At 47.8% G+C, this 20,650-nt stretch overlaps 2 protein-coding genes across 2 annotated transcripts; one reads left to right on the plus strand and one right to left on the minus strand.

The window, feature by feature from the left end:
• The first annotated feature begins 2,520 nt into the window (after positions 1 to 2,520).
• On the plus strand, positions 2,521 to 7,890 carry LOC122484759 (CMRF35-like molecule 1). Its single transcript, XM_043582699.1, has 4 exons — positions 2,521 to 2,961; positions 4,310 to 4,639; positions 4,973 to 5,096; positions 7,493 to 7,890. The coding sequence occupies exons 1-4, from the start codon at positions 2,922 to 2,924 to the stop codon at positions 7,593 to 7,595; spliced, it is 597 nt and encodes a 198-aa protein (XP_043438634.1). The 5' UTR covers positions 2,521 to 2,921; the 3' UTR covers positions 7,596 to 7,890.
• Positions 7,891 to 12,786: 4,896 nt separating this feature from the next.
• On the minus strand, positions 12,787 to 17,253 carry LOC122485862 (CMRF35-like molecule 2; the record flags this gene model as incomplete). Its single annotated transcript, XM_043585184.1, has 3 exons — positions 12,787 to 14,028; positions 14,734 to 14,845; positions 16,875 to 17,253. Coding segments are annotated over 3 exons (759 nt in total), but the record flags the coding sequence as incomplete, so codon positions are not given.
• Positions 17,254 to 20,650: the final 3,397 nt, after the last annotated feature.

Raw genomic sequence — 20,650 nt, forward strand, 5'->3', positions numbered from 1 at the left:
TTGTTTCTTAATGATTTATGATCCTATTCAAACATTCAAACCTTTTCAGATTTTTGACACTTGAACATCTCAGAGATTTTGTGAGCAATTGAACTAATGAGGCTACTTGGTACATTTACTTCCATGGGAAGCATTGCCAAATAAGTGATATGAAACCCTCTTAGATTATGTTTATATAGATATGTTACTAAAATCGTGTCATAAAATTATATGAAACTCCTACAAATCTTATATCTCCATATGATATTATCTGGAAGTGCTGTGGGTCACAGAAAGATCCAGATTTCCATGCCGGCTGCATTGGCAGGAACTCCGCAGATCTCTAAGCATGGCCATTTTTACGTCTTTTTTTAGACAGTGGTACTTGCACTCAGATGCCTTGTTACATGAGGCATGTGCTTCACTTTCAAGGAGATTCAGGGAAAAACTGCGAGGACAGGTTTCTAATAACTTCTAGACCTGGAATTTGAATGAAGTAAAGGTTTCCAGAACAAGTGGAAAAAATAGATTCAAACAGAACCAAAATTAATAACGACTTGCAAAAGATCATTATACTCTTTATGGCTTTTTGTATGAAACATTAGTGCTTTTTTTAAATGTTGTGTTTTTGCAGATTTAAGGAAACTTTGTCTCTTAAGCTAAGTGACTTACAGCGATTTGATAAAATATACCTTTGTGAACAAATTCAAGTATTTATCTTTTCTCCTTACCTGAACCCTCCAGAGTTCAGAAACTCTCAGTCAGTATTCATATATTTTCTAGCAATCTACTTGAATCTATTCAATCTATTTTTCAATAAGAATCTGTTCTCTTTATGACAGGACACAATGAGAAACATTGCGTATATTACCACGCTGGGACTGGAAGGTCATATTTGGGAATGACGTGCTCAGATGTGACCCAACAGCCTTAAAGAACTCAGGGTGATTTCATGGAGCCAATAAAGCCCCTTGGAAATACCAGACTGAGAGCTTGCTTACAGGTGCAGGAACCCCGGGATGTTTGGGGGGCCTGGAGAAGAGAGGAATTCACCCAAATCTATACATATTACAGGCAAAGTCTGATGGCAAGTAATTGGCTTGGCTCCTGGCCTCAAGAGGCTGTTAAACTTCATCTGGAGACTTTTTATGAAAACTTCTAGCAAACCAGGTTGAAAGAGTCAACTGCAATTCTTGTTGTACTTATGGAAATAGTCAGGCCAAGTTTTATGGGAAATGACTTATTTTGCAAACAAGTTAGTGTTCATTTCATTATCTTTGGTCAAAGAAGTGATTATAGAGAGAAAATATGTTTCAATAACACATCTTTGTACATTTTAGATTTTATTACTATTCATTATATACTGGATTAGGTCCTGATTTCTTCTAGTGCCTTCCACCACCAGCTACAACGTTCCAAATCGACATTCTGAGGTTTCTCCCACCTCTCTGACTTGGAATCCTTTGAGAACTAAAACTGCCCTTCCCCTGAAGTTCTGCTAAATGTAAACCACTTACCTAAACCTAGAGAAATCCACAAGAACTCATAACCTACACAGTCTTTGTGCCTATCGCTCAGCAGGCCAAGCAGAGATCACCAGAGACATTTGAACTACAAACCCAGGGGACCTGTCTGACTGCACAGCCTGCCCTCACTCTATCTGAGATGCTTCGAGTCCAACATCTAGAAGTCTGCTCCACTGGCTGCCCTCACAACTCGGAAACTGGCTGAACGTTTGATCCAGTCATGAACCATTGGGTTCCTCTTGTTTCCATAGAAAAGCCTCTTGTTTCTTACCTGATTACTTGGACCACAGGCCTAACGTTGTGAATCCACCCGCATCACTGCCTTCTGGAATGAGTTTGCCTAAACTGACCTATCATCCGGATGAACAGACCAGTTCAGTTGGAAGAAACATGTACCAGCTGAACTGTTAATGTGTGCAACTGCAGAGAAGCTTACATTTAAATTTGATCTGAGTAACCCATCTCTCTGGCAGGATATACATTTGTGCACCAAACATTTACTGGTTCCTTCCCTTTGAAATCTCAGACCCCTATCCCCTTCTGCTTAATTCAGGATGACATTTGTATCTCTTTTGCCTGACTGCCACGTCTGTGTGGACTCCTTGCACGTATGCTATTAGATTTGATTTTCTCTTGTTAATCTGTCTCATGTCAGTTTGAGTCTTAGTCCAGCCAGAAGGACCTTGAAAGGGACAGGGATTCTTGCTCCCCTTCCCTCCTGGGGCTGGCCCGCCACGCCTTCTCCTACTCTTCTGGCAAAGCCCTGGACTGCTCTACCTCCAAGCCCCCCACCCCTGCCAGGCCTTCTGAGGGTGGCAGGTGGCAGGGAGAAGACCCCATGGCCTTTGTCTATGGAAGACTAGAGTGGTGGAGGCAGGTGGAGAGGGAGCCTTGGGCCCAGGGACCAGGTGTTGGGACAGATTGACGTTAGGGGTAAAGATGACAAGAAATGGCATTTGGAGCACATCTGAGCTGCTAACAAGGTGGACAGTTCTACAAGGCTCCAACAGCCATTAAAGTGGAGAACTGGGCTGGAAGATGGGGGGAGGGCAGGAAGTAGGTACGCACAGACTGGAGGTGGTGCTAGAGTGGGGGGTGGGGGGAACAAGCAGGGACCCTTCCCGGAAAGCAGATCATCAGAGTCAGACTCTAGGGGATGCTGAGTTGAGGGGCCAGAGCAAGGAGTGGGGACACCTCATCACTCAGCCATAAGCTCCGAACCATTGCCGCCGCTTTGCACCAAATTAATGAAATTAGGAAGTAACTGAAGAAAAAATTGAGGGGAAGTAGATGAGAGAAAACAAAAAAGAATAATTTAGAAGAAGAGAAGGTGGGTTGCCTCTGTGCTCAGTTCAAGTCTCTGGAAGGCAGCTGGCATTTGCTGAGCACCAGGGAGACAAGCCAGGCAGGCAGGACATGCGGCTGCTCCCAGTTGTGATCCTTCTCGTCGTCCAAGGTGAGTAAGGCAGGGGCTTACTAAGTACCTGCAGGATCAGGATGGGACACAGATAGGGTCTGTCCTGAGAGAGATGGCAGGGCCTTTCATATCCAGACACTTACGTATTTATAAAACTTTTTAAGTTTTGTTACTTGAAAGGTACAAAGTTAAATATTAGGGAAAGGAAATAAATAACGCGTACAGTGTCTGTTTTCTAGGCACAGTTTCCCAACCCTGGCAGAGAGAAGGATAGACAGATGACAGATGGATGGATGGATAGATGGATGGATAGACACATGATAGACACACACACACACACACACACACATGCACACATACCTAAATGCATGAGTTCCTGAGGAACTTTAAAGAAGCACAGATGCTCAAGCCCCAGTTGAGACCCACTCAGTCAAGGTGAAGTTCAGGCAACTGGATCATTTAAAAACTTACACATCTGGTCTTGACTTGAAGCTTGAGCCAGAATCCTCTCTTCTGAAGACCTCAGACAACAGGGAGGAAGGCAGGCAGCAAAACCAGGGTGACAGGCTCTCTGGAGAGTTGCTCATCCCCACACACCAGCCTGCCTGGGTCTCTTCTCTGGATGATCTAAAGACAGATCATCATCTAGTGTCATTAGCACAACACCTGTGACAGGGACAAACGGCTCTGGTTGTACCAGGAGCGACCAGATGGTCTGCAGAACCAGACAAACCATAGAAAAGACACTGTTGGAGATGAGAATAAGGGATGAATATAAGGGTTTGCTTCCTTCAAACAGAGAAGAAAGCACATTCTAGGCAGAGGGAACAGCTTGCACAAAATTAGAGACACAGAAGAACAAGGTGTATAGGTAAAAAAAAAAAAAACAAGCAATCACCTGTCGAGTGAGTGTGTTTGGTATGTGCGTGTGTGTGCGTGTGTGTTTACTTCTGTGCCATTGTGTCGATTCAGAGGCTGAGGGTTTGTAGGTGTGCGGAGTTTACAGTATCGGGGCATAGATGGGGAGGGGGCCACACTGTCTCACCAGCTCTGGGATTCAGAAATACACCTGTGGCTGCAGTGTGCGCTCTGTGCTGCTGGGAGAGGTGCTGCTTGATGTCGGGCAGGGGACGGTGGTCAGTAGGATGGTGAGCGTGCAGAGAGCCCTGTATTGGTTAGGAGAGTTAGGAGCTTCAAGGGGGATTCACAAGAGGGGTGACAGAAAAGAAATCCTGCAGGGGATGAAGGGACAGGAGGGATGTGGCAATTAGACAGAGGGCAGAGGCTCCTGGCTGGTCTTCAGGGCAGGGCCAGAAGCCCCAGCGGCGCCCAGGTCAGCTCTGTGCTCAAGGAAGGATAAGATGCATGTTGGGTTTCTGTTTTCTAGGCCACTTCTCCACCTGCGTGCAGAGAACGGTGAGAGGCACGGCAATGGGCACACTGACCGTGCACTGTACATATGGGCGGGGTTGGGAATCCTACAAGAAATGGTGGTGTCGTGGGTACGAGTGGGATTCCTGCAAAATCCTTGTTAAAAGCACCGGGTCAGAGCAACTGGTGAAGAAGGGCCGAGCATCCATCCAGGACAATCACAGCCTGCGCATATTCACCGTGACATTGGAGGATCTCTGGTATGACGATGCAGACACCTACTGGTGTGGGATTGAGAAAGCTGGCAATGACCTGGGGTACAAAGTATACGTGGATGTTGACCCAGGTAGGTACTACCCTTCCTGTGCTCTGGGACCCTGAGTCCCACCCCCAAGGAGTCAGGACTATTTCTCTGTCTTCCCCGATGGATGAAGGGGAGTCTCGAAACTCACCTACGACTATGCCTGCCGCTGAAAATCCCTCACACGGTGGCAAACTCGTGTTCCTCTGGAAATATGTATTCATATTTGGGATAAGAAACCAAAAAGACTCAAGAGAAAGCCAACTTGGCTGAGCAGTGGCACTAAGACAGAAAGGTTCTGCATCCCTGGGGGTGGGGTGTGGAGACCATGGGAGCCACCTGTGACACTCACAACCATGCTCTGCTCTCTGTGTTTAGCCCCTGATCCAACAGACTCTCCCAAGCCTGTAGCAAGAACACCAGCCAGTCGAGCTTCCTCTCGTCCATTTCCCCAGGGCATCAACAGCAGCCAGCCTATTGTTCTGATCAACCCCCACAGCAGGTGAGCACAGCTGAACCCACAGACTTTCCCACTGCTGCCCTGGGACAGCTCTCCCCTGGGGCACTCTGACAGGGGCCCCCATTGGCCCTTCTGATGTTTCCTCTGCTGGGGAGAAACAGCAAGGTCTGCACTGGGCCCCCTCTTTGTACCTCTGAGTCCTTAAAGAGCTCCCCCTCCCCACAAGAAACCTAAGCTAAGTTGTTCAGCTGGGCTGTAGGAGAGAAGCTTCTGGTCTCCTTCTGACCTGCCTCCCAACCCCCAAGCAGCCAAAACAGGCACAGGTGTTTTCAGCCTCAAGTTGCCAGAAGGGAAGGGCTCTGGATTAGCTCCCTGTGGCTGCTGGAGCAAATCACCACCACCCTGGTGGCTGAAGGCAAAACGATGTTATGATCTTAAAGTTCTAGAGATCAAGGTCTGGGATGAGTCTCACTGGGCTAAAACTCAAGGTGCTGGCAGGGCTGGCTCTTCCTGGAGGCTCTAAGGGAGAAGGGCTTCCTTGTCTTTTCCAGCTTCTGGAGGCCGCTGTACCCCTGGCTCGTGGTCTCTTCCATCAACCAGCAGGGGTGGTTGAGTCTTTCTCACCCTCATTACTCTGACACTGGCTCTCCTGTGTGCTTTCATTTATAAAGACACTGGCGATTCCATAGGGTTCATCCAGATATCTCAGGATCACCTCCCCATCTCAGGGTCAGCTGGCTGGCAATCTTAAATCCATCTGCATCATTAATTCTCTTGTGCCAAGGAATCTAACACATTCAGAGGTCTGGGGATTAGGACATCTTTGAGGGGGAGTCATTCTGCCCACTGCCAAGGGCAGGTACTTGTTCCATGGATCCAGCTCTCCCCTCCCAAGTGCTTGGGAAATACTGAGAAGGAGTGGGAAGCTGGCATTCCTGCTATCTCACATTCCCAACACGGTAGAGAGGTTGTGCCATCAACCTAAAGCCTACCCCCTCAAAAGCATCCAAAGAACAATGAATTAACTCTTTCCTCAAAGGGCACACCCCTGACCCAGTTTCACCCCATCGGAGTTCAGGGTGAAGGTGCATTTTCTCCCAGATGCCCCTTCTATGGTCTACCTTCCAGTCCACTCCTTCTTCCTTCCCTTCTCAAGGACCAATTCCTTGTAGTTTTGTCCTGCTGGACAATGTGTATGAATGAGGTCAGGCACTTGTCTCATGCTTCACAACTGGCTTTTGTCCTGCTCATGACTATTTGGAGACCAGTTGTTCTGTGGAGTCAGGAGGGGAGGATGAGGGACTTTTAGGAGACTGAAGGGCACGGGTGGAAGCCTGTAGGTGGAGAGATGGGGCCGCAGCCCCACAGGGATTGGAACTTGGGAACAGAGCACAGTGAGTTCAAGGATAATTTCAGGAAGTGCAAGGGAGCATGTCTTCTCTCTCAAGAAAACCCCCTGTGAAATGCACATGACAAATCTTGCTCAAGGCAGGCAGAAGGAGAGAACAAAGCCAGCCTGCATGGGGGCCCTGACACTGCTTGTGGGGGAGGGGATGAGGCAGAGGGTGAGGGCATCAGACTCTTGGATACTAATGGGGACTGCCAGGGGGACATATGTGAGCAAGGGCCCAATGGTCCCCTAGACCATGTGTCCACTGTTCAGGGTGTATGAGATAGTGCACCTCCTATGTGCTACCAGATGGGGTTCAGAGTTGGGAGAGACCCTTCCCAAGAGAAGCCAGAAGGTATTCAGCCAGGCTGAATGGTAATATGAAATGTTATATGAGATGAGCTTGAGAGAGGGCAGAATTTATACAAGGTGGGACAGAAGTAGAATCAAATAGGGAAAGGGAAACCTTTGGTCCTGGCTGGCCTGCTGCTGAGGTGGAGGGGATTTGGGGGAGGCAGCCGACAAGCAGGATGAGATCAGGGTGCAGAGGTGCTGGAGCCCAGGCTAAGGCTGCTGGGAGGCCCCTGAATGCTTTGCCTTGGACAGCAGGGCCATGCCCTCAGAGGGGCTTTTGGGCAGGGACCGGGGCTAGCCTGTCCTCCAGGTCTGGGGGCGGGAGTGAGGGTGGACAGGAAGGGCCTGGAGCGGCCCCTGAAGAGGGACCCCACTCCTGTCAGCACGATCCCTACTCAGGGCCCTACTACACAACCTTCACTTTGTGCTTTTGACCTTTGTGAAGTTGCCCCTGCTTGGGTCCTGCTGTGACTGTGATGTGGGGAGTCCGGGGGACTCCATGGGAAGATACATCAGTCTGAACAGGAGAAACACAGCCCCCGCCCCCACCATGGACACCCCCGCACCCTCTGAGCTCTGGTCAGGGAAAGGGCAATGATTACATTTCCGAGACAGATGGGGGTCCCTGTTAGGTGAGGACTCCCCGCATCCTGCTGTCAGAATTAAAGTCTGGCTCCCTCCCTGCTCTGCACAGGTCGGGAATCTTGGCCTTCAATGTAGCAGCAGAGAATCCTCCTGTGTGGATCCTCCTGGTACCTCCTTTCCTTGCCACCCTCAAGTGGCTCTGCCAAGGATAAATAACTATTACATCGTTCAGGACTCTGGCCAATGATGGGTTTTCCAATTCCAGACCAACCAGTAAGCATAAAACCTGGATTAAATCAACAAGTTCCAGAGTGTGTCCACAAGGACAAAGACCCCCGATGGGCCAGCTGCACAGAGGTCCGCCGATTCCACCTTCTGCTGCATCAGTGCCTCTAAGAAAGAATTCCCTTAAACGTAAAAGATGGAAAACAGGGTTGGACCATCGCCCGACCCGCATCTGATCTGTTTGCCCTGTATATTCCCTATTAAAATCTTTGGCTTTCTTGCGCTCCCTGGAAATTATTTTGTTTGGACATTTTTTAAATATTTTATATGTGAGAGGACAACCGTTCCATTCTAGAGGGCGGGAAGTGACTCTAAATCCAATGCTAGAATCCGAATGTGTCTTAGAACTGGGTGGTTGTGAGTATAAATTTGTTGAAACTCATTGAAGTCACTCTTTTTCCCTCTGTAAGTAATCAATGTTTTGCGGGGAGGGCCTTTGAAACAATGCAAATATTCCTGTCCCCTTATCTACATCGGTGGCCTCCAAGCACAGGGGATTCACTCAGTCGTCACCAGAACAGTTCATTTCTGTTCCTCCATTTGTCCCTTGGCCTCACTGGTCCTTACGTGCAGGGGCTCCATGGACTGTTTGGACTTTTCCATCGAGATGGACAGATCTGTCCCTTTCTTGCCTGTGACGCTGCCCATCCCCCAGGCAGCTCACACCCACCATCACCCACTCCTGGGTTTGGCCTGATCTTTGGCCTTTCCATGCTCCCACACCCCTAACCTCCACCCCCCATCTCACCCCAGCTGAACAACGCAAACCCAGCATGCTGGGCTCTTTGTGTTTAACTTCCTCCCACTTACTCATCAAAAACTAACAACACAAAAACAGCCCTTTTCTTTTTAAGTTTCAAAGTTATACATTTTCCTCTCAACCGTTAGGTTTTTCAGGGGTGTTTTTTTTTTCTCTTTTACTTACATTTTTCCTGGGTTCTGTTCTTTTTTGTCTCTATATTTTATTTTGAACCATTTTGGGGACTTATATCTCTTTTCTGAGCTCCTTCCTTAGAGAGGTCATGTTGTCTGTAATTTCTCTTAGACTGAGCCAAACTGGCCATCTGGACTCCTCCTCTGTGTCCTGGGGCCCTGGCGCTCATGAAGCAAGTTCTCCAGCTGCATTTTTTTTTTAAATAATGTATTGTCAAGTTAGCTAACATACAGTGTATATAGTGTAGTCTTGGCTTCAGGAGTAGATTCCCATGATTCATCACTTACATACAACACTCAGTGTTCATCCCAACAAGTGCCCTCCTCAATGCCCATCTCCCATTTGCCCCAACCTCTAACCCTCACCCCCATCAATCCTCAGTTTGTTCTCTGTATTTAAGAGTCTCCTAGGGTTTGCCTCCCTCTCTGTTTGTAATTGATTTTTCCTTCAATCCCCTATGGTCTTCTGTTAAGTTTCTCAAATTCCACATATGAGTGAAAACATGATATCTGTCTTTTTCTGACTGACTTATTTCACTCAGCATAATACCCTCCAGTTCCATCCACATTGTTGCAAACGGCAATATTTCATTCTTTTTCATTGCCGAGTCATATTCCATTGTATATACATACTACATCTTTATCTATCCATCAGTTAATGGATATTTTGGCTCTTTCCATGATTTGACTATTGTTGATAGTGCTGTTATAATAATTGTGGTACATATTCCCCCATGAATCAGTACTCCTGTATCCTTTGGATAAATTCCTAGTAGTGCTATTGCTGGGTCATAAAGTAATTCTATTTGTAATTTTTTGAGGAACGTCCACACTGCTTTCCAGAGTGGCTGCACCAGTTTGCATTCCCACCAACAGTGCAAAAAGTTTCCATTTCTCCACATCCTCGCCAACATCTGCTGTTTCCTGAATTGTTAATTTTAGCCACTCTGACCAGTGCGAGGTTGTATCTCATTGTGGTTTTGATTTGTATCAAAACATCATCACTGATGATGAGTGATGTTGAGCATCTTTTCATGTGTCTTTTGGCCAGCTGGATATCTTCTTTTTTTTTTTTTCCAATATATGAAATTTATTGTCAAATTTGTTTCCATACAACACCCAGTGCTCATCCCAAAAGGTGCCCTCTTCAATACCCATCACCCACCCTCCCCTCCCTCCCACCCCCCATCAACCCTCAGTTTGTTCTCAGTTTTTAAGAGTCTCTTATGCTTTGGCTCTCTCCCACTTTAACCTCCTTTTTTTTTTTTTTTCCTTCCCCTCCTCCATGGGTTTCTGTTAAGTTTCTCAGGATCCACATAAGAGTGAAAACATATGGTATCTGTCTTTCTCAGTATGGCTTATTTCACTTAGCATAACACTCTCCAGTTCCATCCACATTGTGGATATCTTCTTTAGAAAAGTGTTTGTTCGTGTCTTCCGCCCATTTCCTCACTGGATTATTTGTTTTTCATGTGTTGAGTTTGATAAGTTCTTTATAGATTTTTGATACTAACCCTTTATCTGATATGTTATTTGCAAATATCTTCTCCCATTCCACTGTTTGACTTTTAGTTTTGTTGATTGTTTCCTTTGCTGTGCAGAAGTTTTTATCTTGATGGGTTCCAAAAGTTCATTTTTTGCTTTTATTTCCCTTGCTGCTGGAGACATGTCTTGACATGTTTCCAGCTGCATTTTGCTGGTGCTGTGTTCCTCTCCTTGAGTCTGTCAGTGAGGAAAGGTGCTGGTCCATTTTCAACTAGAAGCTTCCTTTGAATGTGGTCAGGGCACTGCAGAGAGGGTTGGGTGGGCAGGGGGGTGTTCTACAGCAGCAGGTGACTTCTTGTGGGGAACACCTCCCACCAGTGCTGACAGCTCCAGCCCACATGATTCTGATTCACGCCTCTGAAAAGGGCAATACCTCCAGGCCCAGGAGCCCATGCATGTTACCACGTGGGGAGTCGGCCCCAGGTTCCCACCACAGGGCTGTGTCTCCTAAGGCTGTGTCTCCCAGGGGCCTCCCCCCAGCCCACTGTGCATCCGGCAGAGGCAGCATGTTCCTCTGAACTGTCCTGCCTGGGACTGGAACGTCCAGTTCTCTCTGCTTAGATCTTCTGTGAGGCACAAAACAGCAATCTGCCTGTCATGTCACAGATTCTGTGGTCAGGAATTCGGACAGAGTGCAGCAGGGATAGCCTGTCTCTGCTCCAAAAAGTCTGGGGCCTCAGCTGGGAAGACATAATGGCAGTGGAAGGGGGGGGTGGGAACCTAAATGGCTGGGTGCTACTGTCATCTGGAAGCTTCTTTTCTGCGTGTCTAGAGCATGTGCCAGGTTGATCTCAATCTTGATAGTTGACCTGAGATCCTACAGGAGGCTTCTCCATGTGGACCTGGGTTCTGAGAAGGAGAGTGTCCAAAACAAACATTTCAAGAAATGGAGGATGGAGCTACAGGGTTCCTTTGGGGCTGGCCCCAGAAGTCACACAGGGTCACTGTCACCATACTCTATCCATGCATTCTGATGTCCGATGGCGATGAACGCTGTTTTTCGGGGGGTGAAAAAAATGCTGTTTTTATACCAAAAAATTATTTTTATATACAAAACATAGATGATCAGTTGATAGATGGATCGACTGATCAATATATAGAACATAGGTGTATAGTATATCTTTGGTATTAAAATTTCATACCCATGGCGGGGGGGGCGGGTTCTAATAAAAGAAAATTACTAAACAACCTCCTTAGGAGGATATCCTTAGGAGGATAATTATGGGGAAAAGTTGGGAATCTGCTCTAAGCTACTGACCTCACAGCCCTGGCCCACCCAGACTCAAGGGGAGGGGACACACCCCCAACTCTCAATAACAGGAGTGTCAAGAAATTTACAGTCCCGGTTTAGAGCTGCCACCTGGAAGAATCTTAATATAGTGCCTTCACATCAGATTAAAGAACGAGGGGCCCAGAAGGGCTGAGGCCCCCGGCCCCCAGTCATAAGGCCAGGGAGCAGACTTGGACCTGCCCCAAGGAGGTCCACACCACGATACTGTGAGTCCATCTGTGCACTGGACAGGTCAGGTCCCAAGTCTGCTGGGGGCACCATGTGGCCCCAGTGTAAGTACAAGGCAGACACAACGATGCTCTGAACTTTCTCTGCTTTACTCACTGGTCACAGACCACATCCGAGAATTGTATGAACTTATGAATAGGTTTTGCTTGGATCACAATATTTATTTAAGTGGAGGTTGTTGCCTATATGTACACATGAGCCATTTCACTCCTGGCTTCTCTTTTAAAAGCAGAAATGCCAGAAAACAGTGGGTCCATGATGCTACGTGCTCCACAGGGTCATCAGAGTGTTTAAGACCTTCCTAGGGGCTCCAAGGGTTCCAGGACACCACTAAAGCACACAGATTAGGAAGGAAAAAATAAAACTGTGCCTTTGTGCAGGCAACATAATTGTGTAGAAAATCCCTAGGAATCTATTAAAAAATTTTTACCAAACTGCTAGAACTGGTAAATGAATTTAACAAGTCACAGGAATAAAGATCAATACACACACACATACATACATATATACACATACATACATACACACACATACACACACATGCATGCACACACATACACACACACATACACACATATATACCAACATATATACATACATACATAAACACATACGCATACACACACACATATACACACCTACACACACAATCTTACTTGTAAACTAGCAATGAGCATGTAGAAAATGAAAGGAAAAGTACAGTGTTGTTCACGAGTGCTCAAAAAGAAGACAAAATACCCAGGTATAAATCTAACAGAACACATGCAACATCCAGATACTTAAATTTACAAAACACTGGTGATAGAAGCCAAGGAATATTTAACTAAATTGCAAGAGATACCATGTTTATGGACTGGAAGACTCAACATACTAAAGATGTCAATGTTCCCAGTATTGATCTATAAGTTTAATACGATTCCGATCATACACAAGTTTACTTGAAAATTTATCTGAAAAGTGAAGAAACGAGAATGCTTGAAATAATTTTGGAACAGAATAAAGTACATCATAAGCTTATTTCTTGCCCATCATTGTGCTTCCTACACCGCCCTGTGTTTTATTAATAAGGTCTGGATGTGCCTCCCTGGCTGAATTTCTCCTTCAGCGGAGTCCTGGGCCAGTCCCAGCTCTCCTCCAATGGCCCTGCCCTTGTGGGAGCCACGCCAGGGTTCAGGTTCTGAGTGTGGCGGCCCTGCCTGCAAACTCAGTGTTCCAGAGCTTGGAGTGTTTTCTGGAAACTGGCATCACTAGCCCAGGGAAGGCTTGGGCTTGGTGGAGACGAGAGGGCTGCTCCACACACGAGTTGAGTGAAGATGGTGACACGTGCTTATAATAGACTGTGCGCCTCGCTGCAAACTTCAGGGAAGGAGCCGTTGACAAGCATTCAAACCCAACAGAGCCCTTTCCAGGGCTGGTGTGCCCCATGGTGGCTGTGGCATCATGTCAACCTGATGTGGGGAGGTACTCCTCACCTCTGTGTCCTTGTCTTTAGAAAACTATCTGCTTCTCCTATGGAAAGCACCAACTGTTGACAGGTGGCTTCAGCCACACTTCTGCTACAGTGGACTGTCCACCAGCCCTGTGTGCAGGAGGCCCACCAGGGTAGAGAATTCTGGGAGTGATATTGGGGGCACCCACTGCAGCTCCAACCAGCTCCAGGGCTTTAACCGAAAGCTCGTCAGTCATGGCCGGCCCAGGCAGAGATGTTTGAGCACAGCGTACATTCCCTGATCACAGGGACACAAGTGAGGTTGAAGCCCTGTTGAGCCCAAAGACTGAGACTATGAGGGGTAAGTCCTCAGGGAGCCTCCTGGCTATGGGGAGGAGATGGTTATTACCCTGGGAGACACTGAGCTGAGGAGCTTTTGTGGCAATGAAAAGAGTAAAGGGCTGGACTTTCCAGTAACCTCTAGAGAATTCTTGCCCTTGAGAGGTAGGCATAAGAGCAAGGGGCCAAGGGATCTGGGATAGAGAGAGGAGGACCCCAAACACTGACCCAGGAGACTCATCCTTCCTGCACCTAAGCACTTGCAGCAAGTGTCATCCAATACCCAGGATTCTCCCTTGAGACACAGGAACAATATCTCCAGAAGACTTAGGTGCCTCCAGAATCCAGGCACTGCTGCCCCCCTGCCCTGGAGTCCAGAGTCTGAAGGTCTCTTCTATCTGGTCTGAAGGGCTGTATTCCTGGACAGGGCTTTCCTGGGGATGGTGCACTACGTGATGGCTTCTCTTTGTCAGGCTGACTTCCTCCAGGGCCCTTCAGAGGCCTGTTCACCCAGAGGACAGCACCCACCAATGTCAAGAACAGGGGCAGCTTCAGGAAGACCAGGAGCAGCAAGTGGACACTGCTGGTTGAGGACCTGTCCGGGGAAATAGGGACAGAAAGTGAGCTGCCTCCTCAAGGGACTGGGGCCAGGACCCTTCTCTCCCCACCTGTCCCTGCAACCTGAGCCCAAATCACTTAGGATCAAACCTGGAAAGGACACGTATCAGGGCAGCACTTCTCTGGGCCCTCTCCCCTCCCTTGATCATGAAAGCCACCCCCACCCTCACTTTAAAGTCCTGACCCTTGTCCTCCGTCCTTCAGGACCTGACAGAAACATCATGGCCTTTTCTGGGTATCTTTGGGAGGAGAAAAACAGCCTGGAGCCAGTCCATCTCCCTGCCCTGGACCCCACAAGCGGCTCCTGGTATAGGATCTATGATACAGCCAAGACCTCCGGAGGCAAGCCCGGGTAGGGAGGACAGAACCAGAACCTGGAGTCCAGAACCAGGTGGAGAAGTAGAGGGGGTGGGGTGGGGTGGGAGAGGCTGCACATCCACCTGAACCAGCCTCCTGATTCCCTGTAGCTGCCCCATGTGGGAGAGGGTTCACAGAACAAGTGGTATTTTCCGGGAGGAATCCCCATGCAGCCATGGATAATGTAAAAATCAGGACCAGAACTGGAAGAAAACCCAGCAGACAGTGAGGTAAAAAAAGCATGGTGTGTTGTCAGCCCCCACCCAAAGGTCCCATAAGGCTTCTGAACCCCTTCTTCTGTGATCTGTAGGTTGTGATCCCTTACCCCGAGCAGTGGGTCAACACTTCCTTAGCACTGAAGTTCTGCTTGGTACTCAGCCCCGGAAAGATGTCAGATGCAGCTTGACATGTGGTCTCCTCTGCGGTTTTACTTGGTGCTAGAGACAAGTCACACATCAGGTGCTGCCCTCTCCCTAGCCATGCATGAAGTGCCCATTTGGACCCAATGTTGCACACCATCACCCACTCACAAAAGGGACTCTGAAGCTAGACCCAGGCCACCTCCTGGATGGAGTGAGCCCCTCAGGGACCAAGTGAGAGTTTTTCAGAACTGGTCGTAAAAGCCACCTCTAGTAAGTGCCAGGTCTTTCTTTCCATCCCAAGTCTGACTCTGCCTGGGGTGACAGCAGCGGTCTCTCAGGGGCTTCCCCAGCTGACGAGGAGCCCAGAGGGAGGAGGAACAGGGATGAGTCTAAACAGATGGAGTCAGGTCAATAGAAAGTGAGTACAGGGGCAGACTCCATCAGGTGCAGCAGGAGCACAAAGGAGGACATAGACCTCAGCTACTTTCCAGGCAAAGGAAAGACATGAGGGATGGTGACGCCTAGCGGAAGCCGCAGGGATTGCAAGATAGTTGTAGGACTCCAGCCTGTTTCCAGGTTGAGGTAAAGAGTGTGGATAATCGATGGAAGAAGGATACAGATGCGCAAAGAGAGAATTTGGCTCAAGGGAATGGAGAGGCAAGGAGCTACAGGGTGAGAAGCCAGCTTCAGGATGACTGTTATTGAACAGAAGGAAACTTCCTTCCACCTAGAAGGGAAAGAGGGAAGAATGAGTTAAGCAGCACAGAAGTGTGTAAGCGCAGAAGAAAAGAAATTGAGAGAGTTCACGTCTGGTATCCCGTACTCCCTTAGTAAGGTAGAAGAACAGGAGGGTCATATTAGAAACCATGAATTTGTATTGACACCCATAGGTGCCTTCTGTGACTATTCTTCAGCAGTACTGGAGCAAATAGATTTTAGGTAGGGGATCAATTTGCCCTAGCTTGCCTGGGACTTTTCCAGTTGTAGCACTGAAAGTCCTGCCTCCCAAGGAACTTGCCAGTCCTGGGCAACCCCCAATGGTTGCTCACCCTAATTTTAAGATGGATCCAGGGATGAAGTTTTTGAGAAGTAGATAGGGAAATGGTGCACAAGAGTGGGGGGTACTGGTGAGAGAAGAAAATGTAGTCTTTCATGAGGGTTGAGGAAGGAAGTGAGATCAGGGCAGGAGCAGGATGGGTAATAAATGGGGAGAGAATGGAGAGAGGCATCAAAGGATTGGAGGCATATGTGAGGTTGAGAATAGATAGGGCCAGTGGGGGTGAGGGTGTGGGAAAGCTGATGCACAGAAAGCTGTCCAAAAGTACAATGTCTGAGTGTAGGGTTCTGAACATGGACCAGTGTGGGGTGACAGCAAGCTGTGCAACGTTGCCATGGAGTGGAATTCTGGAAAGTGGAAATGTGGGCCACTGCAGTCAAGAAGGCCATGGAACCCAAGAAAAGGATGTTGGACTAGTTATTCATTAAAAACTCCCAAGACAATGGCAGGGATTAGAGAGTAAACTAGAAGCTAATGGAAGGCCATGCAAAGGAGAGGTAGAGGGGTGTGGCCATGTGACAAAAGTGTTAAAGGAGGCAGATAGGACAGTAATAGGTTGGAAGCTGTAATAAAGGGGTGGGAGAATTTGGACACAGCTTCACAGCCCTATAGCACATCGAGGTAGGAGAAGGAACAGCTTCCACTCAAGAAGCTTATTTTTTGAAATGAGAGAAGTGAGGTTAATTTCAGGACAGTATAGTAGAGGGAATGTTCTGTGAGCAAGCTGAAGATGTATATACAAAGAGTTTATTTCCTTTAGTGCAGGTTTCCAAAGGGCATGGTGGAAATAGCCTTGGTCCAGCAGGGAGGGGCCCCCCAGGCAATGGAGTGAGAGAGTAAGGGCACCTTGGGCTACGCACCCCCACCCATGCCAAGGCTAAAGGGTCAGTCGCCTCTCTCTCTGCCCTCATCATAGGCTCTTCCCAACACCACTGGGACTAAGGACTAGACAAGGCCTAAAGACATTCTTCAGTATGGCACCCATCCTCATCCCCATGTTCAGTCATGTCCCATAAGCTCCGCTGATGGAGTGAGAAGATCTCTTACCTGGGGAAACAGACACCTTAACCTGGACTGAAGTGCCAGATGACCAGAAGCCCAGGTACCATGTTTTCCGAACTCTACACCAGTAGGATCCAGCATCTTCTGCAGTGAGGTTCTCCATGGTCACGATGAAGGTGAGGCGATCAGCATGGTCTCTGATAGACACGCGACCATTCTTTTCTTTCACTTCTCCCTGGGTCTCCACAATATTGTCACATGTGCCCTCATTCTGCCCTCGGCACCAGTATTTTTTATAACTCTGGTACTCTTCCTCATACTGACACTGCACACTCAGAGAGCCACCCAAGGTGCCTGTCACAGAGCTGGGGCCCGTCAGGGACAAAGAGCCTGGAAAACACAAGCCATGTCCCAGGACTCTATCTCAATGGGTCCCCTCAGTAGCTGTATGCCTGAAGCCCAAGGGGAAACTTGCCAAGGAAGTATAGGTGGTTCCAGGCTCAGGTATGGGGACCTGAAGGGACATCTGAACTTAGGACCTAAGCCAGAAGGTTTGGAGACTACAGCCAGAAAGATGAGTAGAGACCTGTGCTCTCTAAGCCCAGAAACACTGAGTAACCACATAGGGATGCCAGCCCTTGGGGACAGGGAGAATTGGAACAAAGCTAGTTCTCAGCAGAGTGAGCTGTCTTGCCCTGTCCTTAGACTGGCAGCCTTTGCCAGACGTGAAATTCAGTCACACACAAAAATATTTCCCTTTGGAGAGAGGCTCTGCATTCTAGGTTTTCTGCAATTCAAACTTGTTCTGCAAGAGTACAACTTCTTGTTTACTCTGCTCTCCACATGTTCTCAAGAGAGGAAAAGTAAACCCCTGGCTCTCATCCAGACTACACTTGAGGGAGGAGTGACGCATTGCTGAGAAGGGCTCAGTCCCAAGGAGACCCTATTAGGCTTCTCGACAAAGGTTTGGGGCATGAGCTGACTCCCTCCCATTGACCCCCCATCACATTACCCGGAGCCTCACCATCTTTCTTTACAACTTTCTCCCCTTCCTCTCTCAGGCTAGCCATACAACTCTTTGGGGTGCCCTCTATAAAAATGTAAAGTGGTCACACATTTCCAAATGGTGTTTATAACCCCAGTGTGTGGTGGGTGGGAGAAAGTAGGGACAAGCAGGAAGGAGCTGAGCCAGGAGCTGGGATGGAAAAAAAAGAACCAAAATTCATAAGTGACTCCAAAGTTTCAACCTGGACCCAGGAGGAATCCTAGGGTCAGCCCACATGCGTCTGGAGAGGTCAGCCAGTCCACATGAAGGAGTGGGAAGAGGTTTCCAGTCCAGTTTAATTGCACCCAGGCTAGGGCACTTAGACAGTTATATCAGATTTAAGCAAGCAGATGTGAGCAAGCCGTGATAGGCCGGTAAACTGACTCTGGGTAAGGAACAAGGCGGGGTGAGGAGAGTCGAGGAGTAGCCATGGTTTATACCGTTCGCCAATTTCTGTGGTGTAAATGCTCTCACCACGACTGATTTCAGGCCAACAACATGCTGTCACTGGACACGGGGTTGGGAAGATAAGCCCATAATCAGTTCTTATGAGCCGATGCAAGCTGGCTTCAGCCACTACTGCTTTGGATGCCCATTTCATTAATTACAGTAACTCAGAAAACATCTATTATCATCGTCACCCTCATTCAAGACATTTTGAGCACCTCCCACGTGTAATGAGATGCATCTCTTTTAAACGTCTTTCTGAGTCTAAGATCTCGGGGCTATGAGGGCTCTGGGGGGCCTTGAAGATCATCCTGTCTACTCTACCGTGTTACTGAAAAGAAAATTATGTTTTGGCCAGTTGCACCCAGCTGGCATTCTTCCTTTAAACCTTTGCCTTTTCCGCTCACTATTCTGGAACAGTCCATGATTATGTTGGGTAGGTTCCATGTCATAAAAATTATTCTACAAACATGAAGAATACCGTCTGATTTTTACCCTAAACTTACTTCCTGTAGAGAATGGGCTCTCGTCCATGTTGAATGCCTATTTTTAACAGTTTCTATTCTGAAACTCCAACCTTCAATGGACAATTTTATTTACCTGCCTGAACTACATCTTGTTCCAGAAAGGGTCTGAGGTGGGTGCGGAGGATGCCATTTTAGATCCTTCATTAATTCCTACTAACAAACCTTTCCAACCCCTTTAAACTAAGCTCTGACAAAATAGAACTATTGCTAATTTTTGAAATCTCCATGATCTTTTAAAATTTTTTTTTTCTCCTTTCAACGTTTTTATTTATTTTTGGGACAGAGAGAGACAGAGCATGAACGGGGGAGGGGCAGAGAGAGAGGGAGACACAGAATCGGAAACAGGCTCCAGGCTCTGAGCCATCAGCCCAGAGCCCGACGCGGGGCTCAAACTCACGGACCGCGAGATCGTGACCTGGCTGAAGTCGGACGCTTAACCGACTGCGCCACCCAGGCGCCCCATAAATCTCCATGATCTTTAATATCTCTACACTTTTTCATAAGCTATTCCCACTTTCCACTGAGCCAGTTTATTCATCTTTCAAGACCAATGTCCAGTGGAGCATCGGTGAAGAATTGCACCTGGTCAAGAGCAGTGTTTGGGGCCCTTGTTGTGCACCCCCACACCATATAAATAAATCTCTTTCTACAACAAGTTCAACACTGTATCATACTGGCTTGACTCCCTCATTCAACTATGAGTTTCTGACTGCAGAAGTTGCTCTTAAATACAGCACCCAGAATGCTCCTGGCACACATCTGGTGCTCAATAAGTGTATGTAGGATCTGTAGGTGAATGTCTGAGTAGATAGAAGGATACACAGATGGATGAATGGATGTGTCCTTCTTGTGTCTGCTGAGACTTCACCTCTGGCTTGAACCCAGGATAGACCTTCTGCCCACTGTTCCACCCCCTGAAATGCCAGGTACCCAAGGCCCCAGCCTCACTCACCTGAGAGGCAGAGAAGGAGCAGAGCTGGGGACAGCCACATGGTCCCGTCTCTCTGGCTAGTGTCCCCAGCAAATCCAAGTCCCAGCTGGAATCCAGGTGTTTATGACAGAGCCTAGGGCATCCACCTTCTACTTGTTCAAGTTTCCTTTGTGTTTCTCTCTCATTTACTTCCTTTTTCTTCTCCTAGACACTTCCTAATTTGAAGCCCTACTTAGAAACAGGAGAAGAATGACAAGAGATACTTCAGAGAATGGACTAAGAACAACATGGGAAATCTGCTGATTTGTGCTTCATCTAATGGCAATACAATGTTTGGATCATACCCCAAGCCTCCATGAAAGCCAATCCCAATATATGAAACCTCCAACAGAGGTGAGCCTTTGAACCTGCCTCCCATTCTTCTTCCCGTCTGGGTTTGCTTGCTTGACATAACCAGCTGCTCCTGCTCTCTGGCTGCCTACTTTGGGGTCATAAAACATGCCCACTTAAAGATCAGGGGTGAGGACTCCCCATAACTCTCTCAACCATAACCTCCAGGCAGTTGACCTCATACTCTTTCTTCTAACCTAGTCTCTCTCTTGGCTCCAGACCCAACTTTCTGATTTCCTGTGGGGATGCTCAACCTGCTTGTACATTATCAACCTAATTTAGTATAAGGGTTTTGCTTAAGGGTCTAGATTCTGGAGTTATGCAGATTCAAATCCCACCTCCATTATGTACTACCTATGTGCCCTTGGGCATGTTGCTAAATCACTCTCTTCCCTAGTTTCTTCATGTATAAGGTAGAGTAGTTGGTAACCATTCTTGCATCATAGGAAATAAATGAGTGAACAAACACAAAGCATTTGGC

This window comes from Prionailurus bengalensis, chromosome E1 (assembly GCF_016509475.1).
Source record: "Prionailurus bengalensis isolate Pbe53 chromosome E1, Fcat_Pben_1.1_paternal_pri, whole genome shotgun sequence".
Classification (NCBI taxonomy): domain Eukaryota; kingdom Metazoa; phylum Chordata; class Mammalia; order Carnivora; family Felidae; genus Prionailurus; species Prionailurus bengalensis.